Source organism: Pyrus communis, chromosome 4, assembly GCF_963583255.1.
Source record: "Pyrus communis chromosome 4, drPyrComm1.1, whole genome shotgun sequence".
In the NCBI taxonomy this organism is placed as follows: Eukaryota; Viridiplantae; Streptophyta; class Magnoliopsida; order Rosales; family Rosaceae; genus Pyrus; species Pyrus communis.
Window position 1 is genome coordinate 18,027,319 of NC_084806.1, and position 19,407 is coordinate 18,046,725.

General features: G+C 38.9%; 2 protein-coding genes across 2 annotated transcripts; one reads left to right on the forward strand and one right to left on the reverse strand.

The window, feature by feature from the left end:
- Window positions 1-2,786: 2,786 nt before the first annotated feature.
- LOC137732496 (uncharacterized) lies at window positions 2,787-4,135 on the forward strand. The gene is made up of 3 exons (XM_068471813.1): window positions 2,787-3,157; window positions 3,277-3,469; window positions 3,556-4,135. The coding sequence occupies exons 1-3, from the start codon at window positions 3,017-3,019 to the stop codon at window positions 3,915-3,917; spliced, it is 696 nt and encodes a 231-aa protein (XP_068327914.1). The 5' UTR covers window positions 2,787-3,016; the 3' UTR covers window positions 3,918-4,135.
- A 633-nt stretch (window positions 4,136-4,768) lies between these two features.
- LOC137731080 (ethanolamine-phosphate cytidylyltransferase-like) lies at window positions 4,769-9,777 on the reverse strand. The gene is made up of 10 exons (XM_068470154.1): window positions 9,597-9,777; window positions 8,684-9,106; window positions 8,046-8,281; window positions 7,684-7,835; window positions 7,121-7,192; window positions 6,450-6,517; window positions 6,226-6,343; window positions 5,595-5,660; window positions 5,374-5,496; window positions 4,769-5,122 (listed from the first exon to the last, which is right to left on the reverse strand). The coding sequence occupies exons 2-10, from the start codon at window positions 9,034-9,036 to the stop codon at window positions 5,051-5,053; spliced, it is 1,260 nt and encodes a 419-aa protein (XP_068326255.1). The 5' UTR covers window positions 9,037-9,106; window positions 9,597-9,777; the 3' UTR covers window positions 4,769-5,050.
- Between the last annotated feature and the right edge of the window lie 9,630 nt (window positions 9,778-19,407).

Sequence of the window (19,407 nt, forward strand, 5' to 3'; positions counted from 1 at the left end):
AAAACTGAAACTAAAACTTATTTAAACAAATAAAATGAGTGAGCAGTATTGGGTAAAACCCATAAAATACAAATATTCAGAGTATAGCTAAGAAAAGATTGCAATTGTAACTAGTTATAATGCTTAATACACAACCAAGAAAGGCTCCCTACATTTATTTAGATATGTCAGAATCCGCCGGAGTTTCCTCGTATGCCACAGAGAATTCAGCTATCTAAGACATGGAGGGGCTAAAAACAGAAGGGTAAGTGGGCACAAAAACAAAGGTTCATAAAACATATTTACTAACCCCTTGCTGAAAATCATACTACGTATAAGTATGAAACCAACTATAAATAACAATGATGCTAGAAATACGCCAAACTACAATATCACAACAATAGCATAACGAAAACAAGTTGCTCATCAATCTACGCTAGCACACGAGTTCACATAGATAGTTTCTGACATGAATAGGATTGTCGTGTAATGTATAAGTACGTTTTAGTGCTACAATCGCGTGAAGACTAGCGATAATCGTGGACACCTACAAGTCGGAGTTGCCTAATGCAACCTGTACAATAGGACTGACACCTACTTGGATTCTAAGGCGAGCGTGTGGTGCAGAGGTGAACATACACGTGAAAAACTAGCTTTGGCCCCGGGCGAGCACCAATACCGGAGTGCATCAATGATGAGCAAACTACATACATAAATATAAACATGCCATAACCATTCAATAATTCTAGTCAACATAATAAACATACATGTGCATCCTGTAGGATTATTTTGGCATTTCACAGCAACATAACATTTCTTATAACACGTTTAATCATGGCATAATAGGCGTAATATCAATCTAAAAACAGCAGTGGCATAATATACATAAATCAATTCAAAAGCATTTGTGGTAACTATAAAGTTTATACACACACACACACACGCATATATATATATATATATATATATATATATATATATAAGGAAACAAAATGCCCACTCACTGATACGTGGTCGGATTATAGCCTCCTAGGCTCGCTTGACCTCGTATGTCATCGGGATAATTTTCACCATATATGTGAAATAACTAAACTAATAAATTAAATGGACATATTCAAAAAAGCTAGGTAAATCTCCCATACTTTGCTCAAACGGAAGGTTTGAATATACGAAAAATGATCTACACGACGACACCGACCTGCATATGTCAACCACTCACATGTCGGTGGTCAGAGGCTCCCTCAAGTGCCCCTACGCGTAGGTCAGTGGCTAACAGACGTCAGGAATATTCCGTCTTGACGGAATATTCCGCTAAACAATTAACAGAGTTTAACGGCGTTAATTGACATCGTTAGAATATTCCGTCAACTTTGACGGAATATTTGTCGTCTTCTCCATGGACCTTCGTCGGTCGCCGTTGTCCGCTTTCGACAGGAACTAGAAGACTTCGCCGGTTTCTGGGGAAAAATTCAAATCTTTAAAACTTGCTCATTTCTCAACCATTTTTAACAAAATTTATATGGATTTGAAGCTCTTGAGGAGTAGAACAATTCTATACCTTTTGGAAGTCCAAAAATAGACCGGAAATGGCCTGAAAATCCCCCGAAAGTCTTGGCCTAAAACTCAACTCCTCGAACTCGCTTGCTTCGATGTCAACTCGACTCCAAACTTAGTCTAGGGACCCTAGGGAGTTGTGTAGAAGCTTCCCCATGTCCTAAAACCTTGTAACTCGTTGGAGGAAAACTCACTGAGTCGGACCTTCCAAGTTGACGGGTCAAAACTCGTCCATTTCGTGATCGGTTTGTATGGCTGGATTCGTGATGATGAGAGGAACACGATGAAGGTGATTTAGAGCTTGATTTGTGAAGTTGTGACATCGTTCTAGAGGGTTGCAAGGAAAGGGAGAGTTTTGGTGAGAGAGGAAGAGAAGAGATAGAGAGTGAGAGAGCAGTATTTGATTGGGGGAGAGGTGTGAGGAGTGGGTTCTTTGATTGGTGAGGGAATTATGGAGATATGTTGATTGGTGAAGAGTAAAATGAGGGAAAAGGATTGGTTGTGAGTGAAATGGGGGACGCAGGTCCAATTTAAAAGAAGAGAGGATAGGGTTTTTTAGATTTGCACCGTAAAAGTACTAAGAAAATCTATCCCCTTATCAAAACACAGTGTTTCCCACACTGAATAATTAACACGCACGCGTATAGAAATTTACCTGTTGTTAACACACTTTAACATAATGTAACTTTTCCGTTATTTGAGCCTAAATCGCACTCACGTGTTCGTGATGACGAATGATATTTAATTATGCTACTAGGAAACATAAAATAAACGTGGAATAATACATCCAAGTCACTTTGTCAATAAGGGTAGAAATGTCAATTTACACGCTTGGGAAAAATTACATAGAAAACTAGAAACGGGTCGTCACACCTACCCCATAACCTATTTTCCTACCCAATTTTAAATTTAATGACATAATTAGAATTTTGTTTGTATGTAATTTTTATAAATGATATTATCTACACTAGAGAGGGTCAATTTAACCTCAAAATGGGCTAATAATAATCTGGTTCAAATTTTTCATTGACAAAAATCGACCTAAAATTTTTCATTTACATGTGAAAGGGAAATATTACTAAACCGACTGTTATTTATTTGTAATTTTTGCTATTGACAAATAATAGATATTTACTTTAAAGCTCATGGGCCATACCACAGGTGGACATAAGGAGCCAATAGAAAGAAATGGACTTTAACAGGCACATGGATCACTTGTCAATTTTGTCTTCTGGAGAAATCTGGACAACTGCAGAAAGTAACAAACCTCTCTCTCTCTCTCTCTCTCTCCCCCCTCTTTTTACAGAGGGACAAGGACGATCCTTGTCCTTTACAGAGACTCTTTGAAGTTCCAGACTTTCAGGTTGTCTTTGCAAATCAAATAAAAAAAATCCAATCAAAACCTCAACAATCGCACAATTTAACAAAAACCCAAATCTCCGTTTCCTCAGAATCTGAAAACAGAGTTGCAGAAATCTCTCACATGGAGGACTACTTCGTCTCAGACGGAATGCTGATGAAAACGATGAAGAAGAAGAGGAAGGAGGTTGAGGAGCTTGACCAAGTCAACGAATACTTCTCCGACTTCTCTCTCTCTTCTCCCGCCAGAAAGATTCGCCGTCTGGTATTCTAAAACCCCATCTTTTTCTTCGCTTTCTTCTCTTTAAATTTCGACCCAAATCTGTTGAGTTTTCAAATTTTCTGATTCAATGCGTTGGTATGTGTGAAAATTTGGTAATTTAGGATGCGCATTTGCCGCCCATCATGGAGGAGGAGGAGGCTGATTTTGCGGCGGCTCCGAATCAGGTGGAGTCGACTGCTCCAATTATTGAGGAATTGCCGTCAGAAAACAATGAGAAGGCCATTGTGCTCTTCAAGCCCATCATTTCCCCTCCTTTTTTCTCTTTACCTTCCGAATTGATCTGCGGCTTCAAGGGTACGCATTTCGACTACCCATTTGGATTTCCTGACGATTTCCGTCTCGAAATTTCTGTAATTTGATGGTTTATTGGTTTTCTGCAGACCAATTTCCGCGCTCCGGGCATTATGGTCCGAGACAATCAGCCGCGGGAGATGATGAGGCGGTGCAAAACAGCGAAAATCAATGTAAAGCTGTTGTTCCATGGGTTTATAGTAAGCTTCGGCCTAGGCCATCGATGGAGGTTTCGCAATCTGAGGCCCCGGAGGAGCTGATGGAGGCTGAGGAGATGGGAACAGCAACAATGGAGATTGAAGAAGAGAGCAGAGAAGGACAAGGGATGGCTAACGGGTGCGGCGGAGGAATGTGGACGAGTAATGAAGGGTTTCCTCAGTGGCAGCAGCAGCATTGTATGATTCCACAACCTCCACAAAACACCACCATGCCCATCACTTGGTTCCGATGAGACCAAAAGGCGGTAGGGTTTTTCGGGTTGGAAATCGAGTGGTGCCTCGTTCTTTTTTCAGCATTTCGACTGTGTTGCATCATATATTTGGAAAGAGCAGAAGCAAAAAGTCGTGTTAATGTTAATAGCAGCAGAGCAGTGTGGGAATTTGTCGAAGAATGATTTGTATGTTAATTATGATTTTAATGATATCCAACTCCTAGAGGTTATTATTTTGATTTGGAGTTTCGTTTCACTTCAGAATCTTAAAGACACTATCAACGCAATTTGATACAAGTGAAAACGTTCCTAACCGGAGAGCCGTGCATTGTAAGTGATCCGAATCCGCCCGGATTGAGCCTCTCATAGAGACAAGTCAAGTTGGTGAGCCGTATGATGGGCAACATCTCCTGCGGTTCGGAGAGGACACAAGCCCTTGGGCGAAAATTCTCCCTTGTTGGGGTGGGGTGAGTTCGAGCACGGGGCCTTGGGTGAAGGCGTAAACCTACCTTACTGGGTGGTTGGGATAAGGTGAATTCGAACATAGGAGCTCATTGAGTTGAGGTTGGGTGAAGGCGTAGACGCTTCCTTATTGGGATTAGAGTGAATTCTAACGCGGGACCCTAAGCGAAAGCATTAACAACAATCTCCTTTAGTAACAGTTCAATTCAGCTTACGGTTTTGTAATTAGGCAACTAAACCAGCTGAAAGATGGATTAATAAACCAAGAGGGAAGATACAAAAGTCAATGAGTATTTGGTCTAGCGACAATCAGTCTTTCACTTGTTGGACGGGCGTTGTAGTAAAGAAGAAAGGTAATGCAGCATAACCTAATGAATCAAAACAATGAGAAGGGCATAAATGGGGGCAAGTGTAAACACCCAAATAAATTTTGATCATAAATATGCACAAGGGGATTTGACGAGGTTAAAATATTACTCAGATTCTCATCTCTATTCTAACAGAGATACACTGAAATGGGAAAAAAAGAAAGAAGAAAAGGAAATGCTCTACACAAGTCTGTTGAGGGTATCCTTCCATGTCCTTCCCTTCAATTCTCTTCTTGTCCTAGCAAAATGGCGTTTTTCTATAGCCTCAACAACGCGCAGCTCTTCAATGAGCACCGGTCAACTTTACTATATATTCCATAAGGGCTAGTCTCCCGAGACATATGTCTTCTGTGCATAGTATTTCTTTTCGCTCTCGTTCTTTTTGGCATTGCGTTTCTGCATCAAAGACAACAGAGGAATGACTTTATCAGCACTCTAAACAGCAGAAATTTTGCTACAATATCTTCATTTAGTTTTACGAACATCCAATGTGAAAATTATGGTTGCAATATGTGGAAGAATCGCTCAACGAAGGATGCTTGTACAAGAGTTATCAAATATGGTTTCAAATCTCTTGACAATGGTAGTGCACATAAGCCAAAAGGTAGTCACATAAGCCAAAAGGCAGACAAGGATTTTAAAATTACCAAGTAAGCATCATGATTTGCAATTATCCTCTGGGATACTGATGTTGTTGTTATACTTTTAGGGCTTTCAAGCAATTTGAAAATCCCCATGCTCTTGGGAACAGAATAAGGATCGCTTTCGCCCTGCACGGTATAAATCATCCCATTCAATAAGTCAATTCTCAGCTTGCATAGACAAAAGTTTACAGTGATCAAATTTGAAGAAAAATCCATCAACTTACAGTTAACGAGAAGTTGTACTCGGAAACTGTCCCATGCACAACCGATGAAATGTTGAAAGTTGTTATCTGTCAATGCAAGAATATAGATCTCAGATACAGTGATCAACACATCTAATTTCAGACTGCATCAGAAGGATTACATTATTCTTAACAAATTCAAGTTAGTCAAGGATGTGTATGAGAAAATGTCCAATTTACTGTCTGAATCATTTTAATCTGGGAACAGGCATTCTTCCAATTGCTTAACTTACGTATGTATGATAAAACTTATTGATATATCACACACATGCCAGCATGTATTGGATCCATGGCCTCCACCACACATGTACGGTATGCTAATCTAAATTAATGAATACAAGTGGCAAGCATGTCATGAATCTATGCACATTCCCAAGCATCAATAAAGTCGGAAAATTTATTGTTCAAGGTAGAAACATAACTAATATGATGACATTTACATATTATAATTCCATTCAAGGCCAGGAAGAAACATCATGAACATGTTGACTGAAGAAACTGTACATAAAACCAAGAGAAGACGCGGCCTCTGAAGAATGAAAACAGTCGCTCGTACATACAAATACAATGATTTGGTGTAAAAAGCAAAAGAAAGATATATGCATTTACTCACCATGTCCACGGTAACTTCCCAGGGAGCACCAATGATGACTTCATCAACATAACGGCAACCCAACACACTAAGACTACGTTCGTGCAAATGCATAATTGGATACTTCCCTCTGTGTTCACTGCATTTAACCAAATTTTATTATTTTAGTTTTTGGTCTGTTTACAAGTTTACTTTTGTTGACTAACAACGAATGAATTGATCTCAAATCAAGAAAACGGAATTACCTGACAGTCTCATCATTGTGGATGCCCACTAGTAGAAAGTCTCCGAGCTGCCTAGCATTCTTCAGAATCTGAGCAAGCAACCAAAAAAGAGAAACAGCTTTCATATGATAAAATGATGAGAAAAAATTTGATAACTGTTCATACAGAAAGGGGGATGCTGCATTGAATCTCCACAGCATAGAATTGCCAAAAGGGAGGGGTGTGAACATAACATGGCAACATTCAGTTGTTTACATATAAGCATACTGTTCAAGTGTTGCCAGAAGGTCAAACCTTAACCCAAGGCTTCATAGATAGCCTAACAACTAATGGTTAGCAGAGAACTGTCACAATTCACAACTTCATTTCATAAATTAATGCAATGGTAGGATCCATTTCACTCTTAAAGTGATGGAACTAACGCATGATTCGTGGTGAGTATACCAGACTAAATATACGAATGAGTCATGCTGGAATGCATTATGATAAAGGGCTATATGGAAGGCTATTTAGAAATTACTCCAAGTTTATATTGAAGATAGAAAACATCTAGGAAGATGTAGAATACTGCCATTTCTAGATGCACCTCAAACTTTGTAAAACAAAATAGGTAAATGCACAACAAAGATCCAACTTAAACCATCATAAAAATTAAGACGTTTACAGAAGTAATTCAACGATAATAATTATACCTCAACATGTCCTGCATGAAAGAGATCAAATGCCCCATCAATGTAAACAACACGAGCATTTGGTCCAGGTCCCTGAGAATATGAAACGTGTTATGGAGGATAAAAAAACAATATGCATAAAAAAGAAACAAAAAACAAAATTTCCACCACCTCCATATGTTGTCGCTGCACATTAAAATAGATATGAAATAAATGAAACTTCAATACTGAGTTACTCACACACTCGCACGGATTGGCCGATGCTTTGGTCTTTATGTAAATTAGTAAAGAATCAATGAAGGACTGTGTTATCCACTAAATGCGGATTACTTTTGTTTTTTCCGTTCTTGTCATTTCAACAGAGTCATAACTATTTCACATTGTGACTTCTTGATCTTTACATGTACCATAAAACAGGTCCATTTGTTCACTTCCAAAGATATTTATTCTCACATGTAACTAGATGCACTTGAGCCAAGATCCCAGAAAGGAGTTTAGTCGAATGTAAGAAATACTTATGACTTACAAGAACAAAAATACAAAAAGTAAAATTTAAAAGTGCCAATATAGCAAGTGAGGCACACCTTTCCATTAGAGAATTGCACAATACGCCGGGATGTTGGTAGAAATTGAGATAAACTGGCACTCTTGGGTTGACTTTCTGGGGTTTTATGCAAGGATGTCTCAGTTTGATTTTCACCATCATTTGTATCCTTTAAAGAAGAAAGTATCCTCCCTACACATGATTATTATTAGACCAATTGAAAACAAGAAGACAATTTCAGTATACAACATTTTAACTATCTAGGCAGCTCATTGATCAAATCTCTTCACTTCTAGCAAGCTTGACCACAAAAAAAGTCACGAAGTGGAATTGCATAATAAGTACCGAGTCATTTTAAACAAAAGGAGGAACCTCTGAGGGAGATGAAGAGAATCATAGTACCTACAATATCTGTGCTGGAGACACCTTCAGTGCGTTTAATCTGCTTGTAGCGGCCAGCTTTTTTCGCCAAGGCATAAGCATCAGTTCCATCTGGCAGCAGGCAAGGATCATCACCATGTATGATATAGTCAATCTTATGCTCACTAAAGAGCTTGCCCATGAATTGCTCAGTAATTTCATAAGGAGCATTCGTTATGACTTGATCCACCCACTTCAAACCACTCACGAGAGCCAATCTAGAAAGAAACTTCAAATTAGATAGAAATAAGTAGGTACATAATATACATTGATCTTATCAAATTTTAACAAAGGCCACATAAAGTATGCACCAGGAGATTATACAACGTTTGCAAGAGATTCTATTGGAACAATAAAAGGTACAAGTGGACCAAACAGTGCATTCTAATTCTAAGGACTGCCAATAACACTATTAGGGAAGCTAACTCTGCAAACTATGCAAATAACGTACTTTATATGCATGTATAAGATATAACAACATATTCTATAACTTAAGTTGGTATGTAAGTAACAAAGATGCAACTCGAACTCAGATAAGAATGTTTTGGCATTCAAACATAAAAGCGTGTTCTTGAGAAATGAGTATGTTAACATGACTAATTATGTTCATAAACACTAACCTCTCTTCCATGGATAAAACAGGTGGACCTTTATTGGCAATAATCTCCTCATCGCTAACAACGCCCACCACCAACTCATCTCCCAAAGCCTTGGCTTGCCTCAAGGCGTTGGCATGGCCATAATGCATGAGATCAAAGCAACCATCCATGTAAACCCGAATGTGCTTCCTATCACATTTCTTCTTATGAAAGATCCCTGAATCAGACCATAAATACGGCAACTGGGGCACCGTAATTCCACCAAAATAGCTCGTGGACAAGCCGAGCAAGGCGGCCGTGAGCATTAGACCGCCAAATACATGTGGGTGGTTGTACATTCCATCCCAAATCCAGTTGTTAGTTTCATATTCCATGGTGGCACCCTTTTCTTCTTGCCTTATAATCTCCTTTGATCTCTTTGCTTAGCAGGAGGAGACACAAAACCTGAAGCCACAATAGCAAAAAGCTAATCAGAAATCAACATAGCTTTTATTACCTTAAATTAGATTTAAACACCACGAAAACTAAAGAAAAAAGGATGAAAATACTAAACAAATCTAGAGCTTGAAAATACCAAATTGCACGAAAATGTAAGAAAAAATTCAGATGTTAAAAGAGACTTTTGGAACTGGAATAAAGGTCAATTGTGTAGGGATGCAAAATGATGCCAAATATTCGATAGAATTATTGAGCAAATTCAAATTACGAAATTTATTTCTGAACCTAAACCAGAAACCCACCTGAAATTCACCAAGAATACAAAAAGTTAAAAATAGCTGTGCATTAACGGATAGAGAGAAAATGGGAAGAAAAGCATGGAACTGAAAATTCCAGAAGAAAAAAAAAGTGATAAAATTCAAGAAATGAGCATTAATCATGGTGACCCAGATCTAGAAAACTGGTTGTTTACCCAGAAAATTGGAAAAGTTTTTACCTTTTTGTGATCGAGCTTTGTGTCTCCTCTCCTCTTTTGCTTTCTCTCCCTCCTGGTTTTTTTGGTGATTTGAAGAAATTGCAATGGGAAAGAAACAAAGAAAACAAGACAAGCAAGCCTTCCCCTTCCCCTTCCCACAAGTTTTTTCTTTTTTTTTTTTTTTTTTTATCTGACGACAAGGTTCTCTCTCCGTCTTTTTCATTTTATTTGGTCAAAGTTCCCACTTTTTCTATTACTGAACGAATCAAATGAAATGCCTACCTTGTGGGACGGGTCCATTATTTGTTATCTTAATAGGTGAGGTGATGTGGTATCCTACTCATTATCTTAACGGGTTTTTAATCAATCATGTCACTTTGCCCATTAAAATTAACAAGTAAAATAACCAAACCTGTTAAGGCCCTTTAATTAAAGAGAAAATTAAAATTAACGGGTCGTGTCATGCTTTGTTCTTCATTACTGTAGTTATTGTCGTTAATGCTTATTTTTCATTCTTTATTTTTGTTTCTAAAAATTCAAGTATGATTGAATTGAAATGTACCGTCCTTCTTTAAAAATAAACATTGACATGTACTTACACAAGTTATTTTCAAATTGAAACGTACCTACGCTAAATTAAAACGTATTTATACCAAACTACAATGTGTGCTTACTAAATTGAAATGTACCCATATTGACTTGAAACGTACAAAATAATTTTAGAGTTACAAATAACTTGCCCGTTAGCTTTTTACATAATAAAATTATGATAATATAAAAACGTATTAATAACTTGGTACGTATCTAAACAAAAATAAATATCATATCAAAATACTCATTTGTGCTCAAATTTGAATCTAGCTTTTCATTCATTCTCTCACCAACTAAACCATGGGTAATTTATTTGACCAACCAAATACCGAGGTTGTTGAAAAGTCTAGTGGGTATTGAATGCCCACATAGAAACTGAAGACAGTAGGTAGTTTTTCAATGCCCATAAAATTAATCTTGACTTAGGAGGTGAATGAAGTTATATTGTCAAAGATGTGTGCTTGGAGTTGCTCTATAAATAGAGCACTCCGTATGCTTTCAAGAGAGAGCAGAAAAAGAAAGAGAGGAAGAAGAGAGGAGAGAATACATAGAGTTATCTTTGTACTCCTATTATTCCAAATTATAATGAAAGCATCACTGCTGCCCGAGGACGTACTCCAATTACACTGACTGTAGAGGAACCTCGTAAATTTTGTATCTTATTTTATTTATTCCACTGCAACACACCGTCGATTTTACAACACGTTATCAGCACGAAAAGCTCTCATGTCAGTGGAAAGCACAACGCCATAAATCCGATGAAGCACTATTCACCTCTCACCTCCGTCATCTAAAATCTCACAGAATAAAAGGTATGTCCATTTTTCGTCTCTCCCACTGCGCCAGAAGCGCCCCACCGAATTCCGGTGAGAATTGAAATTTACGACCTGAAGTCGTCACGAGATGAGAAAACTCGTACTTGACAACTGGTTTCCAGAGATCCAGAAGAATCTCATCAGACTTGGAAACCCAGATCACGTTGTTTTCGACGGATCTTGAGAACTCCCATGAATACTTGGTTGTTTGAGATGGTGATGGCAAGAATGAATCCACACAGGCCTCCCTCTCTTGTGCCTCCGTCAACCCCACTGTCATCTATGTCTCTGTAAGGAGGTTCTTGCTTAACGATGCCATGTTCCCTGGGTCATGCAAGAACAACTCCAGTCTCTGAATTGAGTTTGGGCAACCTCCATAACTACCCAGTTGGCCTTGTGTTTCGAGACTGGCAGAGACAGAGAAGAAGAAAAAAAATAATAGAAAAGGGGGATTGATGGAATGGTAAGGCATGTAAAGAAGAAAAAAAAAAAGGATGTTGACTGCAACCTAAGAAAAATATATAAAAAGGATTTGAATGGTACATGACACCATTTGGTCAACATAATATAAATGGTTTCTGTTGGTGCATGGCACCATGCTGCAGGAATAAGAAAAGTAATAATAATCAGGTTTGAATAAGTGCTGACAAAAGAAAGAAAAATAATAAATAAAAGGAGGTATGATACTTCTTGTTATTTATGTGAATTGGTGTTGGTTTAAAACCCTTTCACAAGTTCTATTTATTTTAAAGCAATTTATTTATCATGGACGGTTTTACCGCCTACTGCTTTAAGTTTTGATTTATGTGAATGGTGCTGAATTAAAGCCCTTGTCACAAGCTATATTTACTTAAATGCAATTTATTCATTATGGCTGGAATTACCGCCTATTGCTTTAATTTATTTATTATAGTTCTTTTGTTACGATTAGTACATATTGGACTCGAAGTTCCTTGATCAGATCAGAACCTACAGTTTCTTGATCCTCATCATATAAAAATGATTGAACCTGAAGTTCCATCAAACAAAAAGATCGGGCATGAAGTCCCTTGATCCTCAAGATCAGGACATGAAGTTCCTTGATAAGTACCTTAAGTTTGAAGTGCCGTAGTGCCTCAACTTAATTGCAATAAAAGCCATAAAAGTCTCAGTCTGCAGACTATTAAATAAGGACCAAAAGTTCCTTATGTCCATACTAAAAAATGATTTAGCAGAAGCATTTATTAAGCGGATGAAATTGATTACCCGCGTTCTGATGATGAAAATGAAATTGCCAAATTTTCTACATGGGGCATGTCATTTTACATGATGCATTATTGATTTGGTTGAGACCTGTTGATAACCATCAATACTTCTCAGTACAACTCGTGTTTGGGAACCAGCCAAACATTATACATTTACGAGTTTTTTGTTGTGTTATCTATGTGCCTATTGCACTGCCACAACATACTGAAATGAAGCATCATTGCGGATTAGGCATTGATATTGAACATCATCTATCATTCAATATTTAAAACCCTTGACTGGGGATATATTTATCGCGTGGTTTGCGGACTGTCATTTTGATAAGACAATTTTCCCGCCGTTAGGGGGAGAAAATAATTTCGTTCCAGAAGAACGATGAGGAAATATCATTCCAGAATAATGATGAGAAAAAAAAAAACAAAAAACCGTTCCAGAAGAACGAATAGAATTTGTCTTATTTTGATTCATGAAGCAATCAATATACAAACGAAGTGGGAATAATTGAATGATGCAACGATCTGCCAATCAAATGCCAGATGCATTTAATGATGCAACGAAAGTGATGAAATCACATATACTTGCTGCAAATGTGCCTATAAGAATTAATGTCCCTGTTGGACAAAATAATATAGCAGCAAATGATTTATCTGTTACACGCCTGAAGCGTGGCAGACCCTCAAACTCAAAAGGTTTAGTCCTTCGAAAGAAGAAGAATATAGCACTACTGAACTATTGCATAACTGTCGCATGCCAGACGCATGACAATTGCCGCAATTGCCGTAAGGATACTTGTCCCGAAAAGGTCAATCCGCGGCCATGGGAATATTGATGTCTCATGCATGAAGCATGATAAATGTATAGGTTCCAATGACTCAACTCCCGAAGTGGAGATTAAAATCCAAGCTCTATAACGCTCAAAAGGAGGTTATGATCCGCATTCTCTAAATTACGACTATCCTGTAAGAGATAGTGTAATGCCCTTGAAGAGGCAATGGATATCCCAAAAGAAATGAAAATATAGCACTACTGAACTATTGCATAACTGTCGCATGCCAGACGCATGACAATTGCCGCAATTGCCGTAAGGATACTTGTCCCGAAAAGGTCAATCCGCGGACATGGGAATATTGATGTCTCATGCATGAAGCATGATAAATGTATAGGTTCCAATGACTCAACTCCCGAAGTGGAGATTAAAATCCAAGCTCTTAACGCTCAAAAGGAGGTTATGATCCGTATTCTCTAAATTACGACTATCCTAGAAGAGATAGTGTAATGCCCTTGAAGAGGCAATGGATATCCCAAAAGAAATGAAAAGCTTTTATGCATGCGCATGCACATGAGAATATAGGATCAAAGATTGATGATAACCAATGGTAATTTTGGTTTTTACAAGTAGCTACTAAATTCATCAATGAGCTGTGGTGATATTGAGTCCCGTTCTTTTTCCATCAACAAAATTATGGGCCAAAATGGATAAAGGCAAATCCATTACAATTTTGTAAGAACGTGGAAAAATATATACTTGAATACAATACAAATAGCCAAAAGATGTTGAACCTAGAAGGTTACATATTGGCATTTGTAATACCGTGAAATACACTCACATAATATGACACAAGGTTGTAAAGGAGTTTATATGAATGGAGAATTATATACGAAGGGTTATGAGTCGCCCACATCGTATCTCCATAAGTAAATCCCTCAAATATACATGGAAGTGAATTGCTCTGTATAAATTCTAAAGGAAAATGTGTCATGAAATGTAGAAAATCCCTGAAGGATTCAAATTGCTTGAAGAAAGCCCCGGAAGGGTAAAGCATAAAATATGTACTCAATACCAATGGATGATATAAATTGCCTTAGTAAGTACTTTCATTATGGTATTGTTGCAACATAATAAAATCTTTTGCAAGAGTTGATGGTATTAAATTGGGACTCCTGAAGAGTCAAGAAAGATTATAAAATGTTGAGAGAAATATTGTCTCGAACTGCAGAATCGAACAATATGCGAACACGAATCTTATCCATGATGTTTATGATATTAAAGAATCATATGGATTGAAGATCATGAGTTGAATACTCAAATGATTTAGACACTAAGAATGATCATTTATCTTCGCGAGGGTAAAGATAAATTGATATTTGGTCCAGAAGTACCACATCTTAGTGAAATATATGCTTTATTGTATTTAACACAATACACTGAATAAAATAAAGCTTATATATTAATATCTCCGAGAAATTACATACACATGAGTTAAAACAAACAAATAGGAGGGAACCTTCACAAAGGTTGCTCATGTGAAGCCTCAGTACTCGGAAGTATCCCAGAAGGGGAAGACACCAGAAGTTGATTATTTGGAGTCTCAATACTTGGTGGAACTCTAGACAGCTAAGACAATGGATGTCTTTGAAATAAACACTCGAACCCCCGATTGTCATTTTGAGTCCGACCTTCGGATTCTAGTAGCTGGTCGAGCTTTCTTTTCATGCTCGTAGAGTAATTATTTGCAAGCATGTGTAACACTCTATTCTCATGCTTGAGCCCTCTAATCTCTTGTTTAAGACCTGCAACCTCAGCCATTAATGATTCAACTTGGTGAGTTTGAGCAAGTAGGCGCTGGCCCATATTGGATACAAAGCCCGCACATTGAACACTGAAAGCCAATGAGTCTTGAACGGCTGCCTCATCAGACCGGTTTGAAAGGATTCTGTTATCCTTTGGATTGAGAAGATTCCTAGCTACCACTGTAGCAGTTATGTTATTCTTCATCACAGAGTCCCCAACCGTAAGAGGACCATTAGAAGATGAAAAGGACGGGCGCCATATGTTATCCTGACGCTGCTCGTCTGTATCAATCTTGAGACTCAAATCTAAGCAAATGTTAGATGGGCAAGCCATTTTCAGAAATGATGAAGGAATTCAGATAAAATCTCAGAAGTGTAAGAAAGGAAAATTTCTGCAGGCAACAATTTTCTAAGTGTTTCTGAACAAAATTGATATCTCTATAAAAGGAGGGGCAACAAGACCACTTATTCAAAAATCGAAGAGACATCGATTTTCGAATTTCAAAAGCCGGATTTCCCTACATGACATCTGTCAACATTTCTCAGACGCAATCTCAGCTCTTGGATATCACGTGCAACTTTGTCAAAGATCTCTGATAAAGTTGAAAATGCGTGAATCTTACTGTTCTAATTACACCACAGTTGCTGACAAGAGTAAAGGTACAACACTACTACCTGCTATTGGGAAATCCATATATATGTCAACCTCTGTCCTCCATGGTCAGGCAGAACTGAAAAATATCTAACTCTTCCTCATCTCCGAGAATGAATCTTTCACAAAGTATCTCGAAATACTCAGTTTTCTTCCTCTTTGAGAATACCTCTACAAACAAGTCACACCAGAGTAAGAGTATCTCATATCATCAGGGACGAGAGCAAGAGTATCTCATATCATGCAATCTCCCTGTCCTTTCCTTTATCCTTGTTCTTACCTGCCAAGACAAGGACAGAGAAAGCAATATGTCAGAACCTCCACTCAAACTTTCGCTGCCACCAAGAAGTGATGGTCCATTCAAATGCAAGGTTTGCATTCCACTCCTGTATCAGAGGACAAATACTACAAGAGAAGATGCCAAACCTGCATAAGGAAAATACCACTTCTACAAGGGGAGCAAGTAAGGCAAGTGAAAATAATACATTGAAGCATGTGGAGACAACCACAACAAACACATGTCAGTTCATCCCCGACAAAGCCTAAGATCACTTGTCACATGAAGCTCCTCATGATCCAATTGCATTCAAGATCAAGTCTAGACGGCCTTTGAAGAAATCACAAGTCCGATTCAAGATCAAGTGTCCACCATCCTTGAATCAAATTCAGCTCCAAATAAAATAGGTAAATTCAGACATTTGAAGGAAGTCTAGCAGAAAGCCCTCCAACCCAGTTCAAGAGCAAGTCTGTGGAAAGTTAACAACAAGTGAAACACCTCATTCGGCAACTATCACCGCTAAAAGACTAAAGCAGCAGGATCAATGATTAGCCTAAATAATTTGAAATCAGGGGGAGATACTCATCAAGGGGGAACATCCAAAAATAGATCAAGATCTTAACGAGGCAACTCATGTTGATATGTGGGCATCCAAGGGGGAGTGTTGAAAAGTCTAGTGGGTATTGAATGCCCACATAGAAACTGAAGACAGTAGGTAGTTTTTCAATGCCCATAAAATTAATCTTGACTTGGGAGGTGAATGAAGTTATATTGTCAAAGATGTGTGCTTGGAGTTGCTCTATAAATAGAGCACTCCGTATGCTTTCAAGAGAGAGCAGAAAAAGAAAGAGAGGAAGAGGAGAGGAGAGAATACATAGAGTTATCTTTGTACTCCTATTATTCCAAATTATAATGAAAGCATCACTGCTGCCCGATGACGTACTCCAGTCACACTGACTGTAGAGGAACCTCGTAAATTTTGTGTCTTATTTTATTTATTCTACTGTACACACACCGTCGATTTTACAACAGAGGTGATATTCTTAGCTGCCTGGACCCGGTGGTAACTGAAGCAATGAATGCAACACTTTGTAGTCTCATATCTAATTTGGAGATTAAGGAAGCAATGTTCAACATGGGTGGGTCAAAGGTGCCTAGGCCTGATGGCTTCCAAGGCATTTTCTATCAATCTTTTTGGGATATTATTGCAGCTAAGGTCCATGGTATTGTGGCAGAGTGTCTAGGGGGGAGGGCTACCCTTCCCATATTAACTCAACCAACATTGCTCTGATTCCGAAGGTCTCCAACCCAAAAGCTATTGGTCAATTCAGACCTATTAGTCTTTGTAATTATTCTTATAAGGTCCTGTAAAAAATTTTGGCGAATTGTTTGAAGCCTTTGTTGGATGATATTATTTCGCCAAGTCACAATGCTTTCATCAAGGGTAGGCAAATCCAAGACAATATCATCTTGGCCCATGAAATTTCCCACTTTTTAAAGTTAAGAAAGACAAAGACTAATTTCGAGATGGGGATTAAACTTGACATGAATAAGGCATATGATCGGGTGGAGTGGGCTTTCTTGGAGGCCATAATGGAGCATCTTGGTTTCTAGCGCAGATGGATAAATATGGTGATGCGCTGTGTGAAAACTGTGGAGTTCTCAATTCTTATTAATGAGAGGCCAGGGTGTGTTTTTAAACCCACTAGGGGTCTTCGGCATGGGGACCCACTCTCCCTTTACTTATTCCTCATCATCAGTGATGTTCTCTCCTTGGTGATTAATCGAGTAGTTCAACGAGGTTTTCTAGAAGGCATTTAGATTTTGGCTTCGGGGCCAGTGCTTTCACATCTTTTGTTTGCGGATGATACCTTTATTTTTCTTAAGGCTTCTGAGCCAAATTGTAGGAACTTATCCACTCTTCTCCAGGTGTATTGTAGAGCTTCTAGTCAACAAGTTAGCTGCTAAAACTCGATTGTATATTTTGGAGCTAATATCTCTGCCTACTTGGCGTTGGAGCTTTGTAATATCTTAGATATGCCTAACGTGGAGAACCCGGGTAAATACCTAGGTATTCCCACAATTTGGGGAAGGTCAAAGCGAATGGCTTTACAGTATATCAAGGACCGGGTTTTAGATAAAATTTCAGGGTGGAAGAGACGGTTCTTATCCCATGCGGGGAAGGAAGTCCTCATTAAAGCAGTGGGTCAGGCTATTCCTATGTACTCCATGTGTGTGTTTTCGACTCCTGGAAGGTCTTTATAAGGATATTGATGCTGATGTGGCGAGGTTTTGGTGGGCGGGAATTGATAAGGATCGTGGGTTACACTAGATTAATTGGAAGGACATGGGGCGGGCAAAGAGGGAGGGAGGTATGGGATTTCGTAACTTTAAATATTTTAACCTTCCTTTGCTTGCCAAACAATGTTGGCACTTGATCCATGATCCTGATTCGTTATGGGCACGGGTTTTGAAAGGGAGGTACTTCCCAGATGTTTTGTTCCTGGAGGCTAAAAAAGGTAGTCGAGCCTCATGGGCGTGGGCGAGTCTTTTAGAAGGCGAGATATTGTTCTAAAGGGCGTTAGGTGGCAGATTATGGGAGGTCAACATGTTAGATTTTGGATGGATAATTTACCTGCGGGGCATCCTATCCCTCCCATTGCTCGCGGAAACTAGTGGTGATTGTAGGGTTACGAAGCTCATTGATCCAGTTTCAAGGGAGTGGAATTTGGATTTGCTTTTAGATCTTGTCCAGGAAATGGTATGTGAGGTTATCTCTCAGATTCATGTGGGACCCTTCTTAATCTCAGATAAACTTGTCTGTCCTTTTGAAAGGCAAGGTTCTTATACTGTTAAATCAAGCTATATGTGGTGTCAAAATCGTCTACCCCAACAAAACCTTGATCGCCCGTCCTCTTCCCGAAGTACTGACCCCCGAGTGTGGGCTTGGATTTGGGGTAGCAAAGCGCCACCAAAAATGAGGAACTTCCTTTGGAGGGGGCTCTGGAACGCTTGTGCCACCAAACTTAATCTGTTCCAGCGTTGATGTACTGTGTCCCCGATTTGTCCCATTTGTGCTTAAAGTGAGGAGTTTATGGAGCACGTGCTCCTTCTGTGTCCGTGGGCTACCAAGGTGAGGTAGGGGGTCTTCTTCGATTGAAAATTATTTGAAGCTCTATCTCTACCTTGGCTGATTGGTTATGCTTGGTTGTCAATCAATGTTTGGGTTGTAAGGAGAATTTTGACCGTATTTTGGCTCATGTGATCTTCTCATGTTGGTTCATTTTGGAGGGCATGATGTGATGCTGCTTTTAATCCTTCTCCCTTTAGAACTTTGCATTCTATAGCCACTGCCTTGGTTTCCTTTCAAGAGGCTTCTACTCCTTGAAGTTTGATGACTTCTATTAGCACTGAGCACTCTAGAGGTATGCTTCATCTTCCTCAGTGGTCTCCTTCCCCTGTTAATTGGGTTAAGTTTTAAGTTTAATGTTGATGCATGTTGGAAGCGGGACTCTTTGTGTGGGCAGATTGGGGTTGTGGCTAGAGATTGGAACTCGGGATGCAAAGCGGTGCAATGTGTGAGGGTGCATGCCTCCACGGCTGCGATGGCGGAGGCGTTAGCGGTACTGGAAGGGTGCTTACTGGCAAAAAACTTACAGGTGCAGGAGGTGGTAATTGAAT

Bases quoted from the DNA above. Each gene is read 5' to 3' on its own strand.
- LOC137731080 (XM_068470154.1), bottom strand. From the start codon at position 9,036: ATGGAATATGAAACTAACAACTGGATTTGGGATGGAATGTACAACCAC. The intron at 7,193-7,683 runs GTGTGCCTCACT...TCATATTCTCAG, and splicing joins TGCAATTCTCTAATGGAAAG to GGACCTGGACCAAATGCTCG. The intron at 5,661-6,225 runs GTGAGTAAATGC...TTGCATTGACAG, and splicing joins GGGAAGTTACCGTGGACATG to ATAACAACTTTCAACATTTC.
- LOC137732496 (XM_068471813.1), top strand. From the start codon at position 3,017: ATGGAGGACTACTTCGTCTCAGACGGAATGCTGATGAAAACGATGAAG. The intron at 3,158-3,276 runs GTATTCTAAAAC...TTGGTAATTTAG, and splicing joins CCAGAAAGATTCGCCGTCTG to GATGCGCATTTGCCGCCCAT. The intron at 3,470-3,555 runs GTACGCATTTCG...GGTTTTCTGCAG, and splicing joins ATTGATCTGCGGCTTCAAGG to ACCAATTTCCGCGCTCCGGG.